General features: G+C 37.0%; 1 protein-coding gene across 8 annotated transcripts in view; it reads right to left on the bottom strand.

Annotated features, from left to right (window-relative positions):
* The window catches only part of LOC150107813 (TRAF-type zinc finger domain-containing protein 1-like), a 337022-nt gene that overhangs the window by 181623 nt on the left and 128218 nt on the right, over positions 1-27181 (bottom strand). For all 8 annotated transcript variants that reach the window (XM_090392060.1, XM_090392062.1, XM_090392061.1 and 5 more), the window contains exons 5-6: positions 17315-17516; positions 1596-1669 (exon numbers count right to left, since the gene is read on the bottom strand). In XM_090392060.1, coding sequence (XP_090248186.1) covers positions 1596-1669; positions 17315-17516 — 276 coding nt within the window. The remainder of the gene's footprint in view (positions 1-1595; positions 1670-17314; positions 17517-27181) is intronic.

Genomic DNA, 27181 nt, shown 5'->3' on the forward strand with positions numbered 1-27181 from the left:
GGCATCATACTGTTTTAGGCTGGATTAAATTCTCAAACCTCACTAAAGCCAACACCCTCATAAGATGACCTTCAAATCTAAAATTAACAAGTATCTCCATTCTTCTCAACATTTGTCCTATCCACAGTAGTATAATACTATATCTAATGTACTATAGGATGAACAGTCTCACTATAATCCATAATAAAGTACTGCAAAGTCCTGATCACAGTCCCATAAACACAATGCTATTCTAACAAAAATTCCCTATAGCAGAGAACAGTTGATCACTAACTATAACAAACTTTTCCTGAGGTTCTCAAAAGTGAAAATTGATTGTAATTATATTTAAATTTATTAACTAAGTAACATACAAACGCTATCCCTATAAAATGGAGAGTAGCATAATACCTAAGTTGCCTCATTAGTGCATGTATTATTTTGAAACAATTGATAGAAAATATATTTTGTTCTTCCCACCCATTAATATAAAATGTGTATTTGCATGTTTATCAACATTTATCTATATAAAACTGTTTCAGTTTCACAGTGAAAATTTGGTTTGTCTTATTTTACTAAAACACTTAAATAAAGTTAGTCATCTTTTATCCCTCCTTAACAAGTATCTCCATTCTTCTCAACATTTGGGCCTATCCACAGTAGTATAATACTATATCTAATGCACTATAGGATGAACAGCCTCACTATAATCCATAATAAAGTACTGCATAGGCTTCAATAATATCTTGACAATTTTTTCCCATGTTCTAAATAATCATTTTAATTTTCAATTAACAGATACTGAATACACAAACTTCCATTATGGTATTTTGGCTTTCATCTAATGTCTGATAAAAACCCTAAAGAGGTTTAAACCCGCTGCCCAACATCCCTTCACAGTACACTTTGAAACCCACAGAAAAAGTTTCTTTTCCTCCTCCATCCCTGCTAATGCAGTACCGTTGTACAGTCTTCCCCTGATGTGTTTCCTAAGGAATACGATATGCAGGTTTTTAAATCAAATGTAAAAAAGGTTTTCCTTTCCCAACCTGCTACCCATACATGGTACCAATGTACTATAGGTTGATACCAACCTTTCATTCTTTCATGCATGAGCTCAATATTAAAAAAAAAAAAAAAAACAGCAGCAACTGTCTTGCTAATAAAACAAAAAGTTCTCAGCAAAATTATGCATTTTAAGTGGGGCAATCATAAAAGTAGCATATGCTATCTAAAATAATTTCAGTTTCAGAGTGAAACTTCAGTCTAATCGTTATGCTAACATGGATATTTTATCCAGCCTTCTTAAAATAATTAACATTATACGAGATGTGTAAAATGTGAAATAATTTTTTTTAAATTTAAGATATAATAAATTAAAAAAATGAATAATTTATGAATATGAATCTCAAGAAGACAAACTCAAGCATTTTTTAGTTTAATCATGCCATATTTCAATCTCTAATTAGGAAAATAAATGAATATATAAGAAAAGACATTAATATTTAAAGAGAATATTTCTATAATCAACTTAAAATCATGTTTTCTAAACATTTAACAAATGAACACACACAGCTGAAACCATTATTGCAACAATGCTATTAATGTGCGTTTACCTTCTGCTTAGAGCTTTTTGAGCTTTTTTTCTTTCCTCTGGTTATATTTGAGTCTTCTTTTTTGTTATTTATCTCTGTAAGTATTGCACATATATTTCAGTAAACATCATTAAAGCAATAAAATTTAGTATAAATTAAAGATACCAAGAAATTATATACTTGGTTTAATCCTTTATCCAAGTGTAAGCAAACAAAGTTTATGCCTGAATTATCTTCAGGACTGGGGCAACTTGTGGTAAAGGTGATGTGAAGTCATACCACCTTTGCCACGAGTTGCCCCAGTCCTGAAGATACTTCAGGAGCAAACTTTGTTTGCTTACACTTGGATAAATGATTAAACCAAGCATATAATTTCATAATATTTTCATAGACTTTTCTAAAGCCTATGACTTAATGATACGGCAAATAATATGGCAGGTGTTAGAAGAGCTGGGAATTCCTCGAAAACTCCGAAAAATGGTGCAGGTGTGAGTAGCTGGTTCGAGAGCAAGAGTGAAAGCAGAAGGTGACCTTTCGGACCTGTTTCAAATACAGACCGGTGTGAAGCAGGGTGATGGGCTTTCTCCAATTCTCTTCAATCTAGTGTTGGAAAAAGTAATTAGAAACACACAGCAAGTGGCAGGTGGAGTCGACATGAGGGTGCAAGTTAGGATTCTTGGCTATGCTGACAACCTGAACGTTATGGCGCATCGACGGGATGATGCGGTGGCATTGGCTACTGCTAATGAAGAAGCTGCAGAAGAAGTTGGCCTGAAAATAAATGCTGAGAAGACACAATACCTTTTTATGAGTCGCCATACTGCTCAAGATCCAGAGGGAGCTGCACAGTTTGAGAGGGTGAAGGTATTTAGGTACTTGGATTCTTTCATGACTGAAGACAACAAAGTTGAGGCTGATGTCCAGAGTCATCCAGATGTCCAGATGTCTAGTGTTGGAAAAAGTAATTAGAAACACACAGCAAGTGGCAGGTGGAGTCGACATGAGGGTGCAAGTTAGGATTCTTGGCTATGCTGACAACCTGAACGTTATGGCGCATCGACGGGATGATGCGGTGGCATTGGCTACTGCTAATGAAGAAGCTGCAGAAGAAGTTGGCCTGAAAATAAATGCTGAGAAGACACAATACCTTTTTATGAGTCGCCATACTGCTCAAGATCCAGAGGGAGCTGCACAGTTTGAGAGGGTGAAGGTATTTAGGTACTTGGATTCTTTCATGACTGAAGACAACAAAGTTGAGGCTGATGTCCAGAGTCATCCAGATGTCCAGATGTCTAGTGTTGGAAAAAGTAATTAGAAACACACAGCAAGTGGCAGGTGGAGTCGACATGAGGGTGCAAGTTAGGATTCTTGGCTATGCTGACAACCTGAACGTTATGGCGCATCGACGGGATGATGCGGTGGCATTGGCTACTGCTAATGAAGAAGCTGCAGAAGAAGTTGGCCTGAAAATAAATGCCGAGAAGACACAATACCTTTTTATGAGTCGCCATACTGCTCAAGATCCAGAGGGAGCTGCACAGTTTGAGAGGGTGAAGGTATTTAGGTACTTGGATTCTTTCATGACTGAAGACAACAAAGTTGAGGCTGATGTCCAGAGTCAGGTAAATGCTGCGAATGTGGCCTATTATCAGGTGCATCCCCTTTTCGCTTCACGCTTGCTGTCTTGGACTACAAAGGTGGGACAATACAAGACTTTGATCAGGCCTGTTCTCCTCTATGGTGCTGAAGCGTGGACTCTCACGGCAAGACAAGCCAATCACCTGAGAGTATTCGAGAACAAGATGCTATGACGTATCTATGGAGGAGTCATGGCAGACGGAATCTGGAGGAGGCGGTCCAATGCTGCCATACACGCTTTATACAACTCGGCAGACGTCTTGATGGAGCTGCGAGCCCGCCGTCTTCAGTGGATGGGGCACCTGTACCGTATGGGACCCGAAAGGACTGTGAGACAAGCATGGGAGGCCCGACCCCAATCAGGGAGGCCGCCAGGGAGACCGAGAAAGAGATGGGCAGATCAGGAGAAGGAAGACCTGCAGGCTGTCGGGCTGGAGACCAGAAGGTGGCAGACAGTCGCAGAGGACCGTGCCCAGTGGCGACATGTGGTGCTTGAGGCCAAAAGTCCCCCCGGGCTGATAGTGCCTGGCTAACGTAATGTAATGTAATATAATTTCTTGGTATCTTTAATTTATAGTATAACCAAGCAAAAAACTTTCAACTAATAAAATTTAGGTTTTTTAAGAATTAGAAGTAAAGCATTTTAAATAGAGCAAGCTTACACTGACTGAGAAGACTGAGATTAGATAGTGATTATATTGTTAAGAGCATGGTCACTGCGAGAAGGGAAAGTAGGAAGAAGGAGAAATAAGTGAGATGAGAATAACCACTATACTCATTGGTAGTACAGCAATCCCTCAATTAATGCACCCCCGATTAGTGCATCATTTTTTTTCGATACCCAAATTCGATTAGTGCACCTATATACATCTTAAAAATAAATGTTACCGATTTTTAAATTTTTAAAAAAATTTTTAAAACTTTTAAAAATCTATACATTTTTTATGGCTAACTATTTTAAAAAATCACTCACCAGAATGAAATAATTTAGTTACCGATTTAAAACATTTTACAAAGTTATTTTTAATGGCATACTACACTACTTCCATGTACACTATGTATAACTACGTTCCAAATTTGTACTGCCAAAATTTATGTCTTCTGCTAATTACATAGCATTTTCCTGATCATATCTCCTACCCCCTTTGCAATTATTTTCCTTACATTTTTTTTTTATTTTAAAGTATTTTCCCAACCTTTCATCATGAGTAAAAGAATTACTGAGCGAAAAAGTGAAAGTGTGAAAATGATTCTAAAAGTAATCTCACTAGGAATAAAAACTTGAAATAATAAAGAAAGTGAACAAGGCAAGTCCAGAGCAAAGATAAGACAAGAACACAGAAATGGGTGAATCAACTATAAGAGCAATTTTAAGCAAAGCTGCTGAATACGAAGTATTATAATAATTGAATTAAAGAGACTTCTTTGTACACGGATCGAAGATTGTAACCAAAAACGGATCCTGCTAAGAACTGACCTTATTAAATCAAAAGCATTAAGTCTCTTTGCAATCTTGAAAGAAAGGGCTATCAATGGAAAAGAAGAATTCCACGTTACTGCTGGGTGGTTTGAGAAATAGCCTATATAATGTTCTAATCACAGGCAAAGCTGCAAGTGCAAATAAGGAGGTGACCGCAAATTATCCAGAGATTTGAAGAAAATTGTATAAGAAGGGGGCTATTGTGACCAACAAATATTTAATGTCAATGAAACTGGCCTTTTTTTGGAAGCCAATGCCTTCCAAGACTTTTCTGGCTAAATCAGAGAAATCTCAGCCTCGTTATAAAGTTGCAAAGTCGAATGAAATTGCTGCTAGCAATATGCGATCCATTTGGAAGCACATTCTTCCACATTGTGCAAATGATTTTAGAAGCTTTTCAAATGAATCAGTTAATTAAATCTCATTCTGAGAAACTGAGTGATTTCTACCTACTAAATTTAGATGCACAGCGGGAAGATCCTGAAGAATATGAAGAAAATTTAATCACTGACAAGCCCAAAGAAATTTCACAGAAACAAATTTAAAATATTTTTCGTGCAATCGAAACTTTTAAGTAGCAATGCTAGAGACTGGCCCCTGTGAAGAAAGAAGCAGGAAAATTTGCAGAAGAGGCAGTTGTATGAAAAAAAAGAAACAGAATGCCTGCCAGAATAATAGATTTATATTTTGAATATGTTTTATTGTCTTTCATCTTCATAGTTTTCCTTTAACTAGGCCCTGAGACATACCCTAATTCTTTTATAAAAAAAACAAGGGTAAAAAAAGAAATTTGAGGAATGAATTATACTTTTTTCCATAGGTATTATACTTGATTAGTGCATTTTCGATTAATGCACCTATTTTAAAGAACGCATTAGGCACAGTAATCAAGGGATTGCTGTATAGTGGTTAGTATCCCCGACTGTCATGTGAGAGACCAGGTTCGATTCCCCGCCGGGGAGATCCTGTATTTTGTTGGCCTGGCTGGCCGAGTTGTTAGCATATCCACTCTCCAGCCAAAAGGCTGCAGGTTCGAATTCTGCCGTGGGCATGGATGTTTATGATTGTCTGTGAAAAAACTAGTGGTGGTGGTCGGCGGCAGATGCCATTAATGTAGTTGTGGTGGAGGCAAAGTTGTAGAGTAGGTGCCCTCCCTCGATCGAGTCTTTGGATTCCCTGGAGGTGTCAAATAATAATAATAACAACCACCTCTGGCAACCCATTCACCATCCTCCAGGCAAAAAAATCTAGTCCTAACACCCTTGCTAACCATACTCTTACCATCAGTTATACCTTGTTCTCTCCCTTCCTACCATGTACTGAAAAAGAAAAAAAAAAGTCTTTAGTGTCAATCCTATAAAACCCCTTAATAACATTGATACTACTATCATCACTCCTCTTTTTCACCTATCAGCTAATTTTTGAAGTCCACAGATCCCTAATCTATTTTCATAGGGAGCATTCCATAAACCCAATAACCTCTGTCTGTCACCTTTGGATCCTCTCCAACAACCTTCTTCATTTCCATGGCCTTATTAAAGGTTATGTTATGGCCTTATTAAAGCATTATAAAGGGGAACAATAACAATGTAATTCAACATGCTGATTTTGGCTCACTTTGCTGTGTCCTCTAAACCTCAATACTGTGTTCCCAAATCCTGGCCTCATTAGTTTCCTGCAGCTCATCGATACAGTACACAGCTTATGAGCTCTTCTTCTTCCCATAGTGCACGATCTTAAACTTGACCATGTTAAACTTCCTTCCTTTTCGTGTGATGGTACAGTACCCTTCCCTTTTTTAAGGAAATGTATACAGCACTATCTGAGCCCTCCCCCCCAAAAAAAATTTATCCGGGCTCTGGAACCGGCATAGGCTGACGAATCAGGCCTAAGGCTGGGTCAGTATTCCTGGCTGTAATCCGTGTGTGTTCAGAAGATCGGTTTGCCTACTTGCGGGATGAAAAACCCCAGATAAACTGGCGTAAAAAACCCTGCTGTCCAAGCCCAAGATCAGCTAACTTGGCTATGGCTGAGGAAGATCCTTAAGCTCCTCACATCATCGACGGGAATCGAACCTAGGACACTCCTTCCCCAGGCATATGGTTGTGAAGCACAAAGCCACTAGGCTAACCGCACGGACCATGTTAAACTAACAGCCAATTACCTTTGCCCATTCTGAAAGTTTATTTAAGTCATTCTGTAGGATCTCTAATCATATTCATTGATGTAGAGATCTTCCCAGTTTTCCATCATCAGGAGACAATTGCTGGATATTTCCTGTCAAATCACTTCCTGTATATGTACAAATTAAACAACAGAGGACTAAGTATTGAGCTCTGTGATACACCAGTAGTCACCTACCTTCTCCAAAACTCAACTCCTCCATAAACCACTCTTTGATATCTGTCCTTCAGCAGTTTGGATTACAGGGATTACTCTATAATCCAAATCACCAGATTCATATCCATCCCCAATTGTTCCTAGTTATGACGGTTTTATGGAATCCAGTCAAATGCCTTTGCAAAGTTCAGCAGTATCACTAAATAGTCATTTCCCTTATCCAACTCCACTGTCACTTTATTATAAAAATTAAGAAAATTACAAAGGAAAGACCTACTCTTCACAAAACCATGTTGCTCCTTATAAAGTATCATATTCCTATCAAACCAGTCCTGAATTCTGTCTTTCACCAATTTCTCTAATATCTTAACCATCACTCCTGAGATGTTGAATGGCCTATAATTTGATACTTCTGTCCTGGAGCTTCCTTTATGTAATGTGTCTATTTTGTCCATTTTCCATTCCATTGGCACCTTCCCAGTACGGAGGCTTAAATTAAACAGTTTGGTCAGAGGAGCTGATAATTCCCTTGCACATTCTTCTAATACACAGGCTGATATGCCATCTAATCCCATGGACATGTTTGCATTGAAGTTCTGCAATATTCTAAGCACCTCCATTCTCCCATCAGTCACTGTCACATTCAGCATTGCAATATCACCACTCAAATGGTACACTTTTTACAGCTTGATAACTCAGTAACTCAACTCTTTGGTTTGCTATCAGCACTTTTTAAAGTTATCTTTCCATAGTCGTTCCTTCTTTTACTTGCCACATAGCAAAATAATTTTTTGGGGGATTTCTTTTGCCTCATCAACTAGCTTTGGCCTTTCTTAACATACAAGCATTCTTCTCATCTGTACATGTACTGCTCATGGGTAAGCTGATCAACTTTTCATTCCTTCCACAACTTTTTTCTTTATCTGCAACTCCTGCTTAATGACGCTATTATTCTTTCAGCTTAACAGTCAAGCACATCCATTTTCAGCCCACTGGGGGGGGGGGGTACTATGTAGGACTTTGAAGTTTACTTTTAGTTGCTATGCTTTAGCTTCATTATTCAGTGTAGTGCTCTTTGCATGCACATATATTGTATTGTGTTCCCTATGATTGTGAAATATTGAAAATATTAATAAAATTTATTGTAGTTAATATTAGTCTATGTTGTAATTTCTGTAATTTGTGTGTGTATATATATATATATATATATACACACATACACACACACACACATTTGTCTACTCCATTATATATATATCATATATAAGGATGAAGACAAACAAATACATTCAAAAGCTGGCATAATGATTTGGATCCATAAATCAATTAAAGCAAAAATAACTCATTATATCATTATACATACTGGAATGAAAGAATGCTCACTTCTGCAAGTGTTAAAATGTGATCTGAAAAGTTGAAAACAAAGTTATCATCAGGAAGGATTACTCTCTAACAGTTGTTGGAGTGTATGCCCCCAAAGAGGGAAAATCAGAAGAAAATGATGACTTTTACAGTTACAAGGAATATATGAAAAATTAAATAAAACAGACCATATAATTATAGCTGGAAATCTTAATGCCAGAATAGGAATGAAAAAAATTAATAATAATATAGAAATATGTGGAGAACCAACAGTAAAAAAATGTAAAACAACTAATTGATTATATAATATATGATAATTTAAATATAATGAATGCATCCTACAAACATTAAAATATACATAAATATACATAGTGTGCAAGAGGACAAAAATCAATAATAGATTACTTTATAGAAAATGAAAAAGGAATAAACCTCTTCTTTGGTGTTAAAGTCAGAAGAAGGATAGAAATAGATGCAGATCATTATTAATGCAGCCAAAATTAAGATTTCCAACGGATTGGTTACAAAAAATACAAAACAAATAAATAAATAAAATTAAACAAACTAGAGAAACAAAACCTAATTACAAAGTAAGACTACTAAAAGATTTAAGTATAAGAAATTTATACCAACAGAGGATTAATAACTATTCAGAAAAAATACAAGAAAATTAAGATATCAAGAAAGAAAGAATGGAATAATAGAAAAGAAATTATTACATCAGTAGCATATGAAAATCTAGGAACACAAAAAAAAAATCATAAAAATAAAAAATTACATATAATGGAAACAGTGAAATAAAAACATTTATTATTATTCATGCTTCCATGCAGGCCTTTCTAGGAAACACAGCCTGTCATACCACTCCTTGAACTCATTGACTGTTCTTGCTCTCACCACTATCAGGCAATGCATTCTACCACCCTATACCCTATACTGCAGAGAAACCACTCCTCACCCTCTTGCTCATGGCCTCCTTTCATAACTTCCAGGGATGGAAGTTATGAAACTTCCCGCTGCTCTACCAAGTGAAAGAATTCCCCCAGTGTCCACTCTGTAACTGCCTCTCAACAGTTTAAAAGTCTCGATCATATCACCTCTCCTTCTTCTATTCACCAAACTCTGCAATCCACATTCCCTCAGCCGATCCTCATAAATAACATTGTACAGTCCTGAAACTATCTTTGTTATCTGCCTCTGCACCATTTCCACAGTTAATTTATCCCCTTCAAATCCTAGGGACCAAATTTGAGAACAATAGTCTAAGTGTGGTCTGATCAGGGTCTTATAGAAAGAAATGATAACTCTTCTATCTCTGCAGGACAGCACCCTTCTCAGTATTGCAGCAATCCTCTGAGTTACCTTCACCACCTTTGCAATATGCCCCCAGAATTTCAGTTTTCTATCAATCATCACCCAAAGATCTCTTGTCTCCCCTACATCCTCCAGTACATCTCCTACAATTGTGTAGCCTCCCATCGATGTATCCCAAAACTTCAGGACTTATATAAGACTTTACATTTTGCTGCATTAAATCAACACCTTAATTCATTTGCCCATTTGTTGAGTTTATTATAATCCTCTTGTAGGACTGCCACATCTGCACTATTACTAATAACCCTTCCCAGCTTCACATCATCTGCAAACAACTGAATATCCCCTTGCAATCCACTGAAAATGTCATTGACATACAAAGGTTGAACAATACAGATCCCAGTACTGAGCCCTGAGGGACCACACTTGTAACCTTCTGCTTCCTTGATACTATTATTATTATCCAGGCCTCTATAGAGTCAAGACTCATCGTGAGAGGTCGTTTTAAGGAAACACAAAGTTTATCATGCCACTCCTTGAATCCATTAACTGGTCCAGCTCCAACCACTCTCTCAAGCAATGCATTCTAAGGTTCAACCATCCTCCACACAAAGAAACTACTCCTCACCCTCCTTTCGTAACTTCCAGGGATAGCCCCTTGTCATTGCTCCTTCCAGCCGTTCCACCAAGTGAAAGAACTCTCCAATGTGTACCCTGTAACTGCCTCTCAACAGTTTAAAAATCTCGATCATATCACCTCTCCTTCTTCTATCCACCAAACTCTGCAGTCCACATTCCCTCAGTCGATCCTCATAACTCATATTGTACATTCCTGAAACCATCTGTGTTATCTGCCTCTGTACCCTTTCCACAGTCAATTTATCCCCTTCAAATCCTGGGGAACAAATCTGAGAACAATAGTCTAAGTGTGGTCTGATCAGGGTCTTACCACCATACACAACCCTCTGATATCTATCAGACAGCCAATCCTGGATCCAGTTGACTAACCCAACATCTAAACCCATGTGCTGTAACTTAAATATCAGCTTATCATGTGGCACCCTGTCAAATGCCTTTGCAAAATCCAAAAAAAATGGCAGCATATGCCTTTCCCTCATCAACTGCTCTTGTCACTTTATTATAAAAGGCAATCCTATTACTAAAGCAAGAGCACACCTTAACGGATTCGTGTTGACTCTCACAGATAGCATTACGCTCATCTGCCCAAAGCTGTATATAGTCCCTCACTAATTTCTACAAGAATTTAACAACTACTGACGACACAAACTGATCTATAATTAGATGCTTCCAGTCTGATACTGTCCTTATGCAATGGCACTATCCTAACTTCCTTCCATTCCTTGGATACCTTTCCCAAAGCCAGGTAAAAGTAGCTGTCAGTTCTTTAACACGTTCTCTCAAACCCATGATGAAATATTATCCAGTCCCACTGCTGACAGACAGAGTACTCAATATTTGGAACTCATTCTCCTCTTGCACCTCTAAACCTCAAACCTGCCCTATCCCTCTAGTATTAAAACCTTCTTCTTCTCCAGGATGAAATACTCCAATAAAGTGCTCATTGAACAACTCCACTATGTCAACTGCATCAGTCACTCTATTCCCATTTTTATCCCACAATGTCATTATTCCATAATCATTTCTCGTCCTGCTGACCACATAGCTAAAAAATTCCCTAGTATTTTCTTTGGATCTTAGTGCCAATCTCTTCTCATATTCCAGTTTTGCCTTCCTCACCATACTAGTCACTCTCCTGGACTGAGTCTTATATTCTTCATGCATCTGCTCTGCACACCTCTCCTTATATCTCATCCATAATCTCTTTTTCACCTGCAGCTTCTGGTTGATTTTGTCATCCACTTTACACCAAATTGTGTCCACTTCTTCACTCATGGAATACAGCTTACTATTGCTGCTAACAAATATTCCTCCACAATTTCCCAAGCACTAATGATATTCTTGTCTTCCAATTCCACCCTCCATGGAACTGCCCCAAGTTGATATCTAAGACTATTATAATCACCAGCCTTATAATTCGAAATATGTTCCCTTTTCTTTGATACTCCTGCATGTCTATTCATCTTCCAAGTCAAAACCACATGGTCACTCTCTCCAACAGTAGGGAGAGATGTCATCTCAGATATTATCAGCTCTTCATATACTATGACTAAATCCAAAACTCTTGAACCTCTTGTTCCCTCTATTACATGTTGCCTAAGACATTTGTCTCCTCCAGAATTCTAGAAATTCCATTCCCTTATTACTACATGCATTTTCCTCTTCCCAGTTTGTACTGCTGTAGTTAAAATCTCCCATAACAATTATTCTTGTTGCACTTGCCAAGCTCAGCTGCCTAAGCATCTCCTGCTCTCCACCCTCTGTACTCCTTGGCTTGTAGCAACATCCCACTATATATACTGTCTTGCCCACCTCTACTTCACACCATATGCTTTCAAAACAAATAGTGTCACTGCCTTCCAAAGCTTCTACTCATAGAGGACATAAGTCATCACTTATCATAAGCAATACTCCACCACCACGTTTTCCCCCTCCTATCCTGTCAAAATATGTGTACCCTGCTAATACCATTCCTGTTATTATATTATCTTCTGTCAACCACGGGTCAGTGATCCAAATAATCTTTGGCCAGCACTATCAGAGCTACCAATTGATCTTTATTCTGGATACACCCGCCATTAGTATAAAGCATAAATATGTCACTGCTTCTACACCTATCATTATCCCCTGCTGATGCCACTGGACTCAGTGTTACCTAATGTCTTACAACTTCCAACAAGATGCCACCCCTGCTACCATCCACCCTGGGAATTCCAGTTTCCCTGCATTGACACAGCAACTCGTTCAGAAAACAGCAATCTCTCCAGATGTCAACATCCTTCCTCATTCAAATGCAAGTGGTCTCTCGCATACAGTTCCTTTCTGTTCTCAAATGCCCTCCAAGCATCCACATATTCCAATTCTCTCTTCTGACATATTCTGGCTATTATGCTATTCATTATTACTGCTCTTCTGCTAAGCTCCTCATTATCATACCTGGGTAACACACACACCATCTTTCCTCTTTGCGTTTTCTTTTGTACAACCTCAAGAATGAATCTCAAATCTCTCGCCACTCGATTTACACTCAAGTCATTTGTTTCACACCATCACAATAATTTCATCCACCCTTTCATCCCGCTTAATTGCCATAGCCACAGCTTCTATTGTTCCTCCAGGCAAACACTCCTCTGGAATGTTATCACATCACGGATCATCAAGTCTCCATACGTCACACCTTTTACCACTCTGTTCCTTGATTCTCACCTACATCCCTCACTCTCTTCTCTAACTCTTTCTCTCAGTGTTCCCCTCCTTACCTGCTGTTCTCACATCACTCTATCTCTGGTTCCAGCACTCCCTCGCATTCTTTCCACTTCCTCTCTCTGACTGTTTCCATTCTCTCCTCTTCTATCCTTCCCATACCTCTCTCTCATTCCCTTTCCTCTACTGCTCCTATTCTCTACTCTTCTATCATTCCCATTATTCTCGTAATCTTATTTTGCCTTCCTTGCAATGCCGATCACCTTTCTTGCCAGAGCCTTGTACTGTTCATGAGTTTGCTGGTCACCTTTCTCTTTATATACCCTCCACAGCATTTTCTTCTTCTGCAGTTCATGCTTAATGATATTACTCATGGCCTGGTTGGCCGAGTGGTTAGCGTATCCGCTCTCCAGCCAAAAGGCTGCGGGTTCAAATCCTGCTGTGGGCATGGATGTTTGTGATTGTATACGGAAATACTAGTGGATGTTAGATTGCATTGGTGTAGTTGCAGTTAGAATGAGGTGTAGAGTAGACAGAGTTGCAGAGTAGGTGCCCTCCCTCGATGAGTCTTTGGGCTCCCTGGAGGCGTCATATAATAATAATAATCTAACTCCTAACTGATTAATCCTCCCTACCCTAAGTATACAATTTAATACTGCTTCCTCTAGATGACCTTTAACTATATTCAATGCACTATTAACATCCTTATCCTGCAGTGTTTTATTGCCATGATACATATTTAAGCTTTTTCCTAAGCATGTCATAATAACCTGCCTTGTAGTTCCACAAATACCCCTTCTCGATAGAATATTCCTCATGTTTTACAATCTCACAAGTCAAGACTGCATGGTCACTTTCACCAATTGGAGGCGATGTTGTCACTTGGTTATTGATAGCTCTTCTGATCCTATGACCAGGTCTAATACTATCCCACTCCTAGTCTCCTCCATCACATGCTGCCTTAAGTAATTATCTCTGAGTAGATGTATAAATTTTACTTTCTTCCCACTATGTGATCTTTCTTCCTTCCAGTCTATATATCCATAGTTGAAGTTCTTTCCTCCCCCCATAATAATCACTTGACCTGCACCTGTACAAATTTTGCAAACAATCTACTCTCAGAAGAACAAAATCTTTTCAGACATGAAAGATCATCATAGCACTAATTATGGGTATAGACCATATTGGTCTGTTCCGGTCTCATTATCCATCCAATATCCTTTTTTGAGGTCTACCCTACCTTCTCTTTCCAATTGGCTTATATTTTAGTATTTGTTTAGGATGTCGGGTGTTGGCCATTCGGTTTACATGTTCAATCCATTTTTGTTTATAATTGTTTAGTTTTTCTTCTATTGATTTTGTTCTTAGTTATTTTAAAATGTCTTCGTTCCTTTTTTGATCTAATAATGTGTTATTTTGCAGTTCTTCTCATAAATCTCATTCCCTTGTTTTTATTCTTTGTTTATCGCCAAATTTCACTGCCATATAATAATGTGGGCACTGCAAAAGTATTGTATATTTTCAAGCATGTGTCTTTTTGTACTGTATTTGGGTTGAGTGTTCTATTTATCAGGCCTATAATCTGTAAAAATTTTGAAGTTTTTAATTTTATGTCTTTCTCCTTTATATGATATTTCACATCCAAGATAACTGAAAGTATTTATTTGTTCTATTATTTTATTATTAATAACTATTTTGCTTCTAACTGGAGTTTGTCCACAAAATGCCATTGTTTTAGTTTTTATCTATGGAAATTTTCATTCCAAACTGTTCTACTATGTTTAAATTATATATTGCTCTTTGTAAATTGTCTTCCTTATCTGATATTATTATCTGATCATCTGCAAATAATAGTGTATTTATTTTGTTACTCTGGGAAATTTCTATACCTTGATTGTTTAAGGTGTTCCACTGTATTAATATTTCATTAATGTAAATATTGAGAAAAGTGTTGGAGACAGAGGGCATCCCTGAAAGATTGTGTATAGATAATGTATATATTTTAAAACAAATCATTGAAAACAGATGAGAATTTATTTGGAAACTCATTTGGCTTTTATAGATTATGAGAAAGCTTTTGAAAAAATACAAAGATAAAAATTACGGAGTATAATGAAAAAACAAGGATAACCATTACATTTGGTACAAACAATGCAAAGTATTTGGTACAAACTTTTTCGTTGTGTCAGTTGCTAAAGCCTCAAAAAATTCCTCCACTTCTACCTTAGTAGAACCTTCTGTGGGACCATAGGCACAAATAAGTCTCATTGTCCAGTTCCCCATTCTCATATTTGCCACGTTACTCTACTTGAGACTGACTGCCATTCAAGAAGATTAGCCTCGTATTGTGTGTTGAATACTATGGCTATTCCTTCTTTTCCCTGATTGTTATTGCCTGAATATAACATTTTATATTTATTGCTTAGAAAGATCTCACCAGTTTTTATCTTTTTTGTTTTAGTCACCACTATTATATCAATCTGGTACTTATCCAATTCATCAACCAGCTCCATTTCTTTTCCATTCAGGCATCTTATGTTGATAGTACTGATCTTGACTTCTGGTGATGGTGAGTTGAGGTGTGTTTCAGGATTTGTTCCAGTAGCTGACTTTTCGCTATTCGCATTGGTTCCCTAGCAAAAACAACAGGGGGTCTTGTTTAACCAGGCGACATCCCAGCCAGCATGATATTCTGTCATGTTGTACCATCATTTTATTTGTGATTTAAGCCAATAAGAATACAATTTGGTTGGCTAAATATCAAATTGCTAGCCCATCCTCCTTCATTCAGTATCCAGGTAGATACCTAATGGGGTGAACCATGAGAAGGTGGGGATTGGGCATTAAATCAGAACCCCTGGTCGGTTCTCCACATTCCTTTAAAGGCTATGTGGAGGTCTCCTCTCAGTTATACAGCTTTGACTCTTAAGCACCCTTGTAGATGATGTTATACTTCTAAATAAATCCAGTACAAGCCTCCAAGATTCCCTGACTAAATTGAATAACTTTTGTAATAAATTTAGTATGACAATTAGCAATAAAAAGACGAAGACAATGAATATATGCAGAAAGATTGAAAATATCAACTGTATCCTATTTAGGCATAATTTTTAGTAAAGATGGCAAATTAAATATATATAAATAGACAATAAATTAGCAAAGCTGGTATCGTAGGAATTAACCGAATAAATTATAATGAATAAGAGAGAAATTAATCAGAACACTAAATTAGCTGTATACAAATATAAAACAGCATTCAAACTAATGTTAACTTATGGATCTGAGAGCTGGGTTAGAAATAAAAGACTTGATCAAAGACTGAAGACTACAGATGTGAGAGTTTCTGAGAAAGAATAGGAGATTGAACAGATGTTCATCAATGGCAATATCGCATTAAAAATGAGGATATTTGGAAAGAACCTGACATTGTTATCATTCAGAAATATGTTAGCAGAGCTAATCTCAGGTGATATGGTATGATCACTTAAACAGACTAGGGGAGAAAAGATCAACAAAGCAAGTGTTGTTTGTCAGGCTGGAAGGTGGACTGATACAGTAAAAAGTGCTTTAGAAGATAGAAATATGAGTTGATAATATTGGAGTTTAGTAAAATTGTTAATCGGAAGTTAATAATGATGCAACTCTTTCATTTAGTACTATGTAATATTCTGTGCCCCCCCCCCCTCCTGGAGGGTACCACTCGGGAATTTGATGATGATGACTACACACATAAGCACATGAGAAACAATTGTCATTAAAAAAAAAAAAAGGAGAAAGAAACAACGTGTGTGTGTGTGTGCATGCGTGTAAATGAATACTAAACAGGAACCAATATGTAAGAAAGTTTATGTAAGCATTAATGCAAACAAACAACTTTTTTTTCTTTAATGTAAAATCCCAACTCTGGAAGGCTATAAACTACAGTAGATTTATAACCATTTATGTGAAAAGGCCATGGGTCAGATGATCTGGATCCACTTTAGGCTTTTAATAAGCTTGGTGGTACACTAAACAATGAAATTCACCTAGTAACTGAAGATATTCACAAACATCCATGCTTCCATGCTCAAAGTTGAATTGAAACTCACAAGTCTGGTGATTGGTAAGCAGATCAATTGACCCACCAAGTTAGAAATTTGCTATTTACAGTGGTTCCAATAATGCTATTACACTGTTTAGTCCTATTTAGTATTCATTTAGTATTACTATCTCAAAACAAAATTTTTTATTTTTATTCAAAATAATTCAAAATCATGCTCCTTACTTTGTTCCCATTTTAACATCTGCTGATTTCTACACTCTTTATCAGAGTGTGTATCTTTGTCTTTTAACATTATATAACGATTACAGACCACACATTGTTCTGTTCTACTTCCACAAAAAGATTGATGTTCTTGCAGTTCATCAAGAGGACATTCTAACTCACAGAAATTACACTTCACAGGTCTTTTTGGACATAATGAAGCCTGAAATGTATAAAATTTTCACCCATTTCTAATGATTTGAAATGTTAAGTTTTAAATCAACATTTAAAATTTATTTAAAATGTTGATTTAAAGTTATAGTAATGAAAAAATACCATAAATCACAATCATGAATACAGAGAATGTAAAAATTTGATAGAAATGTGAACTTTTTCATAATGTATAATCCAGGACCATTACTAGTACTATTGATTTTCAATCAGTACAGCTCTATCGACAAGGTAGATCTGTACATTATAGTACAGGACTATTACTGGTACTACTTATTTTCATTCTGTGCATTTACTGCTGATGCATGTTGTTCTTCTTCTTTAGCCTCTTTCTATCCATTGCTGGATATAGCCCTCTCCTAAAATTTCCAGTTCTGTCTATGTTTAGCCAATATCCACTATCTCATGTCAAATCTTTGTAGATCATCTCTCTCTCTATCGTTCTTTGGTGACCTTTCCTTCTCATAGTATCCACTAAGTCTTAATTTTGTCCCCTTTTCTTCTGCAAATCTATTAATATGACCACCTATCTCCATTTACATGCTTTACAACACTTCAACAATAGCTGTTACTCTAGTCATCTCTCTAATTCTAGAATTTCTTATTCAATTGCTTTTTTGTTATGCGAAGCATTCTTTTCTCAAAGGCTCTTTGGGCCACAAGCAACCTGTCTTCCAGTCTTTCAGTCAATGCCCATGTCTCACTTCCATAGGAAAGCAGTGGAATAGTGCATATATTAAAGAGCTTTCTTTTTAGGCATACAGGTAAAATCTTCAAGCAGATAATTTTTTTTACAGCCAAAATGCCTTTCTTTTTCTTTAAAACTAACTAACTCAAGGTAAATACAGTACTCCACAATTTGAAAACCATTATTTGTTCATTTTAGTTCAATCTAATCTGAACTTGTCATCAGTTTGGTTTTAGCTATAGTAATCTTTAAACCATTTATCCTGCTTTCTCTGTCAAAGTCAGGCTAGCACATGAAGATGGACGCAACGAGAGATGCGAGCTGTTAAGAAAAAATATGTATTAATAGTAAGGAAAGATATTGTGCCTTATTGACTTATTGTGTTTATTTCACGGCAATACTAGTATTTAAGTATGTGCTACACTTAATATGTGCAATTGGAAGAACGACGGTACGTTGCGCCCTTCAATTAGGAAAATGCCTAAGTTCAATTCTCGTCATGCCGGGAGGAATCTTTATATGGACTTTTTCAATTGAAGGTGAATTAGCCAATCTCATACGGAGGTAGCAGGATTTTTTCTCCTGGAAACTCTGGTTTTTCATCCTGCATACAGACAAATTGGCCCTTCAGAACACATGCAATTTACAGACAAAAAATACTAGCTGTGGTGGAGGTTGTGGGATGTAGATGGTATTGATGTAGGTGATTGGTAGTAAAGATTCTGTGTAGTAGTGGAGACAGAGCTGTACAGTAGGTGTCCTCCCGCGATGAGCCTTCAGACTCCTTGGAGGTGTCACGAATAATAATAATAATATCAATTGGCGATTTTTTTTTTATATACAGGGTGTTCGGGATAAATTTGACATATTTATAATTAATTATATTTTTCCGTAAGTTACATGTATTAACACACACTTCTCTTCATTTAAAAGTTTAGACCCTTCTTCATTCATATACAAGATGTCAGAAAGGATGGATAGCTGGAACCCACCTGAATCATGGAAGAGAATAACTTGTATCATGATGATTCGTGCCCGCCATCAAAATAAGGATATTACGACTGCTGCCCAATGCTCCCTGAATACAGTAAAAACAATCAGGCATGAACTAGAGACTTGCAATGGTGACTACGAGGATGTAGCAAGAAGAAAGATCCCTAGCAGACGATCTGATTGCGTTCGTACAGCAGAATTCCTCGCAAATCTGCAGGAACAGGTGTTGAAGAACCCTGGCATTGGAATTCGGGCTTTGTTCGTGGAGTTGCTAACTGTAGTCAAGCCCTGGATAACAAGGGTAGCCAATGGTAGGCCGTATGTATGGCAGCAGGATTCGGCCCCTTGCCACACCTCTGGGAAAAGTCAAAAATGGTTGTCTGAAAATTTCTACGACTTCACCAGTCCAAATGTTTGGCCTCCAAACTCCCCAGACCTTAACCCCATGGATTATTTTGTATGGGGCGCAGTTGAAAAAGACACCAATCGCACTTCCAGTAATACAAAAGCCCAGTTAATGGATAAAATTAAAACAGTTTTTGCGGCCCTTCCCAGGGAGACTGTAGCATCAGCTTGTTCGAGGTTCCGAAGCAGAATTGAAGCTGTGATCGATGCTAATGGTGGTTATTTTGAGTAAATCTTGTTGATAGTATTGTAATTAACTCTGCCTGTAATGTTTTTTTGTCAATTCATTAAATTTAATAGATACAAAGAAGATTTTCTTTTTCCTTACGAAACTGTCAAATTTATCCCGAACACCCTGTATATATAATTGTGTGGTTTTTGTTTGGTATTTAGGTAGGATTTTATAATCTCAGTATTGTCTCTGCATGTAGCGATTATATTCAACATGGCAGTTGCCAGTTTCAGTAAGCTCTAGCCCTCCCCCATTTAAAGACTACAATATTCGTAATTTAATTATTATTTTTTAGCTTGCTACGCATGCGGCATGTATGCATCCCATTATTTAAGAATGTGTGCATGAAATGCAGGCAGTGGGAGTCACTGGTGGAGACGAATGTCTCTCTTGGGATTTAGCAGTGGTGGAGATAGTGCTTCGGAAATTAGTGATTTTTAGTTTATGGATGCCAGTAGTGTGTTGGAGAATAAAGAGAATGTTAAAGACCTATACAGATTTAGCTTTAGGTAGTTTTGTGAATGGAGATGGTTTGTCTGATAGCCACAATTGTGTGCATGTGTGAATGGCAACTGAAAGCAGAACGTCTGGAGAGAGAGAGAAAGAGAACTGCTGACAAAGGAGATGGAAGGAATGAAGACTGAGTTGAGGAGGGTGAACGAAGATCTTGGGAGGATAGAGACTGTTGCTAGTTTGAGTGGAATGAGAGTAGGTGTAAGAGAACAACATCAAAGAGCAAGGGAGAGATAGTGGAAGAAAGGAAATTGCAGAAAGATGAGAGTGTGGAAGCAAGGGAGAGATGAGAGGGAGAGTCAGAGAGAGAGAGAGAGAGATTGGAAGCCGTAAGAGTAAGGGATGCCAATGAGAGAAGGATGAATTAATCTATTTGGATTGTCATGTATGGAGGTTTGATGATTCAGGGTGTACAGAGTAGAGTGCCAGAGGAGTGTTTGCCTGATACAATAGAGAGTGTGAAGACAAAGTAGTGGAGAAAAGCAATGATGATGAATGAGATAATAGCAAGAATATGCAGGAAGGGAGGGGGGTATGGAATATGTGGACGTATGGAGTATGTTTGAGGGCAGAATACAGCTTTTCTGTCTGCAAAAGATGGATTGTATCTGAATGCAGAAGGATGCATGCATTTGAAGAAACCATTGTTTTCTGGGCAAGTGAGTTTGTCAAGACAGGGAAACTAGAATTGTATAGGTGGAATGTTGCAGGGATGGCCTCATGTGGGGATAGCGGCTTGAGAAATGAGTGGGGGAGGTACACTATATTAAAGAGCCAGGTGGAATACGAGAGGAGTAATAGAAATGGCAATAAGAAGTCTGGCAATACACTGGTTTTTCTGTATACAAATGCCAGGAGCATTATGAATAAAGGGAACAAGTTTGTGGCATTGATGGACACAGCCTCTTCAAAGGTTGTTGGTATCTGAAACTTGGTTAACTAAGGAGAATGTTCTAACAAGATGGAAATTGAAGGGTATAAACATATTTCGGCAGGATAGGGAAGGTAAATGCAATGGTAAAGTGTTACTCGTGATAAGAGATGCACTGTTAGCTCCCAGGGTGGAGAATCTCAATGGAAATAATACTAATTTTAATATAGTGGCATTGAGAGTATATGGTGTGAGATGGATGTTTATAGGACAAGATATTTAGTCGAATGTTGATACAGATCAGGGAATATAGATGGTAATAGAGCCGGAAATGTTTATGTAAATTAGATTGGTAAGCATAAAGCGAGTGATCATTATGGGAGAAATTCAATTATAGTAATATAAATGGGACAGAGCAGACAGCATGCCGTAATAAGGGAACTGAATTTTTGGATTTCTTGAGGAACAACTGTCGCGAGTGATCATTATGGGAGAAATTCAATTATAGTAATATAAATGGGACAGAGCAGACAGCATGCCGTAATAAGGGAACTGAATTTTTGGATTTCTTGAGGAACAACTGTCTTGGACAACGTTGAAAATTTATTTATCACTAGGTTAGACTATAATAGATTTAGTTTAATCCTTTATCCCAGTGAGAGCAAACAAAGTTTGCACCTGAAAATATCTTCAGGACTAAATATAGTGTTGTACTATCTTATCCAGTAAGTAGTTCAACACCAAGGCAACTCGTGGCAAAGGTGGAGCAAGCTACCAGGCACTTCTAACCCAGTATCTCCCATAATGCAAAACAAATGTGTTTTGCATTATGGGAGATACTGGGTTAGAAGTGCCTGGTAGCTTGCTCCACCTTTGCCACGAGTTGCCTTGGTGTTGAACTACTTACTGGATAAGATAGTACAACACTATATTTAGTCCTGAAGATATTTTCAGGTGCAAACTTTGTTTGCTCTCACTGGGATAAAGGATTAAACTAAATCTATTATAATGTCTTGGACAACATGTGGTGGAGGGAACACGGGGATCAAAAGTTCTGGATTTGGTCACAGCATCAGAGGATCTGATTGTAACTGAGATGACACCTCCTGTTAGTGAGAGTTCATCCTGACTTGGGGGATGAACAGGCATGGGGAGATATCAAAACAGAAGGAAGTTATGTGGAATTATAAGGCAGATGACTATCATAGACTTATGAAACTAGCTTGCAAAAGTGCAATGGATGAAAGAATTTAGGAAGAGGGTTGTTAGTGCATGGGTGATACTTTAGAAAAAAATTGTTGATAGATTGTATAACTCAAGTGAAGAAGATAAAGCAATTTGGAGTCAAACAAATGACAAAGGAATAAAAGGAAAATTGCAGAAGAAAATAGATTATGGAAGACATATAAAGAGAGAGGTGGAGAACAATTTCATGAGGAATGTAAGGCTTAGGCCAGGAAAGTGACTAGTACTGTAAGGAGAGAAAAATTACAATATGGGAGGAGACTGGCACTGCAATCCAAGAAGAATCCCAATGACTTTTTTTCACTATGTGGTGAGTAGGAGGAAAAATGATAGTGGACAGATTATCTTTTGGGCAGAATTAGGAATCGGGTGACCAAAGCAGATGACATAGTTGAGCTATTTAATGATCACTTTATTAGTGTTACATACTGGTACTACAGGCTTTATTCCCAGAAGGATGAGTGGTGAATGTTAGAAGTGAATGAAGATGATGTATTCCGAATACTAAGTACACTAAATGTCAACATTGCAGTTAGACTAGATGGAATTTCACCGTATATATTAAGGGGCTGACTGTGCAATTAACTTGGCTATTTAATGAAATTCTTGCAATGAGGCAGGTTTCTAGAGAGTGGAAGGAGGGTAAGACAGTACCACTGCATAAGGGTAGTAGAATGGAGGTATCAAACTATAGTTCTGTTTGTATTTCTTCTGTAGTTTTAAGATTTTGGAGAAAATGGTAAGAACTTATATACAGAATTGGGCAGGTGAGAGTAATATTATTTATAATATTATGCCAGCATGGATTTGTTAAAGGGTGCTCTTGTTTTAGTAATCTGGTTACCTTTTACAATAAAGTAACAAGGTAAGGCATACACTGTCATTTTTTTTTGGGGGGGGGGGGATTTTTCCAAAGGATTTTTGGAAAAATCCCCCCCCCCAAAAAAAAACGAGAAGTTGATTTTTAAGTTGCATTATATGGGTTTGGATTGGGGACTTGCTCTCTGATAGATATCAGAGTTGTATATGGGGGAGTAGTATCAGAGAGTAGAAAGGTTTTCTAAGTGGAGTTCCACAGGGTTCAGTCCTGGGACTATTGCTGTTCAATCTTTATGTCAGTAATATTGTCACAGGACTACAGGGAGATGTTCAGTTGTTTGCTATGATGCGAAACTTGGGAAGTTTATTCGTAATGGTGCTGATGTTTTGGCTCTTCAACAGGATCTGAATAAGCTGAAAGGGTGGACAAAGGCATTGGGATGTCAGTTTAATGCAACTAAATGTAAGGTTTTAAAATTTGGGATCCACAAAAAGGATGCTTCATATTCACTTGGTGGAATCATACCGGAAGACGTAGAGGAAGCGAGGGATCTTGGGGTAATAATCTTGTGGATAGAGATTTAAAGATCTGAGGACATATTGCAAAGGTTGTGAAGACATCTCAGAGAAATGCAACAATGCTGAGGAAAATATTGACCATGAGACAAAAATGTGCTAGTCCCATTGTATAAAGCTTTGATGTGTAATAATTATGCAAATGGCAAAGAGCTGTGTTAAAAAACATCACTTTTTAATGCACCAGAACTACCATACATGTTTACTGACTAACAAGACCTATACAATTTCTTTTTTTAAAAAACGCAAAGTAACTATTTATTAAAACTTGGATAAAGGATTAAACAAGAATTCAAATTCACAGAAGAACTGGAAAAGTACCACGTGTATGTAACTGGCATTACCGAGACAAAGAAGACAAAAACAGGTACTTAAGTAATAAGTACAGAATTTTTTCCCATTATTTTCAGGCAATAATGGGAAAAAAATCAGTAAAGGAAGGAGTAGAAACAGCATTCAACATCAAACATGAAGATAAACTTCTTGATTGGATGACAGTTTCAAGTAGTTATGTGAGCAAACTTCAAAATGGGGACATGAACAATGAAATTTAATGAGCCTATGATCCCACAGAAGGTTCTTCTAAGGAAGAAGTGGAAAAATTTTTTTGAGTCATTAGAACAGGCATCTGACAGAGAAAATGAAAAAGGTGGTCTTTGTTGGAGAACTGAACAGCAGAGTAGGAAAATTTGGAGAAAAGGGCAAAGATAATAATAATGGTAAGTATTTACTGGACTTCTGCTCAGGACATGGACTAGTCATTACTAACACCATGTTTCAACATAAAGATGTACATAAGTTCACATGGAGAGAAGATAAAAGATATAAGAAAGGCCTCAATGACTACGTCATTGTTGATAGTGATATCATCATACTTGTACAGGATACAAGAATGTACAGAGGATTTGAAATTGGAAGTGACCGATACTTAGTACTAAGCAAGATTAAAATGAATATCACAGTGTGTAAGAAAGTTTTTAAAAGAAGTAAAGTTGAGCAGCTTTTACAAGTAAATTGTAGACTCAAACTATAGAAATATTATTGAAAAAAAAAAAAAAAAAAGAAACAAACAAATTGAAAACAAGAACCAAACCTTGGCGTCTCAGTGGCAAACTCTGAAAAAGACATTAATTGATTTAGCTAGGGAGGTATCCAGTGAAGTTGTCTGCAACGATAGAAAAATAAGAACACCATGGCAGACACAAGAGTTAAAGAAGCAGTCCTGGTAAAGAAGAAAGCATGAAAAGTTCCTAGCAAATAAACCAGCAGATGTCCTAAAAGAATACAGAGGAAAATGTAAGAGAACTAAGATATCTGTATAAGTAGATAAACAAAAGTCATGGGAAGACTGATAAGAATAAAGAAAATAAATATTAGGAAGGTAGTAAGTTCTGGAGGCTATTGAAGAAGCTTAGAAATTGAGAAAAGAGTACTATAAAAGGAATCTAAGATGGTAAGGTGACATGAAAACTGAAGATAAGGATATCCAAGATGTCTAGAGTAATTAATTTGAAACACTGTTAAATGAACCAAGCAATGACAGTACCATACTAGAAAATTTTCATGAGGAATGCAAAGAGAAGTACATATCAATACTTCAGGTAGAAAAATCATCAAAAACTTGAAATGTGGTAAGGCAGATAATATTTGACCAAAAATGCTTAAGTATGGAGGCATTAAAGTTTTGCAGTGGCTACACTGCATAATTCAGAGGGACTGGTCAGAAGCTTGAATTCCAGATGTTTGGAGTAGAGCTCTTGTAGTATACCCATCTATAAAAAACAGTGAATGAGAGAACTACAGAGGAATTTCTCTATTAACTGTTCCAGATTTAGATATTAAGATTTATGCGAGCATGCTTGAAAAGAGGTTGAAAAGATTGTGGATGAGAAACTTGGAGAAGAAAAAACTGGGTTCAGGCCAAATAGAAGTTGTCAAGATCCGATTTTCACTTTAAGACAAATAGTTGAAAAATCGTAAGAATATGAAGGATCTGTAATTACGTTTTGTTGATCTGGAAAAGGTATATGACAAGGTGCTCAGAGAAAAGCTTTTCAAAACACTACATTACATGTGGCAAATGGAACATTATACTGCTTACTTTTAGTCTTACACGGTGTTCAGCATTCATTTTCGAAATTATGGATTTTACAACCGTGTTATAACTAACTCTTTTTATTATCCCGACGTTTCGATCTTCATATCAAGATCATCATCTGGAGCATACACAAATATACAAGACAAGCTGAGTTACATTACAAACCGTAAGTTAGAGAAACAATGATTTGATCACATGTTATTCTACTGGCATGACCTCTAGTGAAAAAAAAAAAAATTATAAATTACACCAAGCTATATTTAATTTAAGATAACATGAATAAACATTTTTTTCTTATAGATAGTTTTCTTTCAGTAACAATGATGTCCTATTTTTAGTATTACAATTGTTATTTTTGATTTAGGATCCTGGATTTACTACAGTCCTGTTTATAGTTGTTCTTAGAGAGGAAGGTTCCGTGGGTCGAATATATGCCTTCCATGTGTATGGGATTTTTAGACCTTCATTATTGTTCAGCTTTTCCAGTCAATTCTACATAAGGTGTTCAGGACATGATCAGAAAGGCCAACTTCACCATAATTATTATATTTAATGTTGTTTATGTTCATTTTGTCTGATAGGAATTATGCATCCTGTTTCTCCTATATATGGTATGTTACAGGTGCAATGAATATGGTGTACTCCAGGGTGGGGAAAGGGGGGGGGAGTTTCTTTGGATGAGTTGAGTAAGCTTTTTAATTTTACAGGGGGTTTAAAGGTGGCTTTGAGGTTGTATTTTTGTAGTACTCTGTTTATTTTGTCTGATGTCCCTTTAATGTAGGGAATGGTTATAGTTTTGTTGTAAGTCTGGTTTGTCTTTGTTTTTTATTGAGGTCTTGTAGAGAATTTTGTTAATAGTGTTTTGGCTATACCCAATTTTCTGGAAAGTATATTGCTGATCACTTTAAATTCGTCTTTCAGTGACTGTTCACTGGAGCAGATTTTCAGAGCCCTGCTTTTTTAGAGTATAAAAACAGGGCTCTGAAAATATAAGGATTATAAAAACCCTGTATAACAGGGCTAAATTAATCTGTTCAGACAACAATGCTACTGAACTAAACCATATCGTTAACACCTTTTTAGCCAATGACTAAAACCACCAAAAAAATCCAGAAAATATTAAAACCAGTTAACCACAACCCCTCCCCACCCCTTCTTAACAGGGATTACACTAAATCTATTACCATTCCATATATCTGGGGCACGTCTGAAAAGCT

This window comes from Typopeltis vanoorti, chromosome 4 (genome assembly GCF_054136105.1).
Source record: "Typopeltis vanoorti isolate ZY-2024b chromosome 4, IOZ_Tvanoo_1.0, whole genome shotgun sequence".
Taxonomy (NCBI): domain Eukaryota; kingdom Metazoa; phylum Arthropoda; class Arachnida; order Uropygi; family Thelyphonidae; genus Typopeltis; species Typopeltis vanoorti.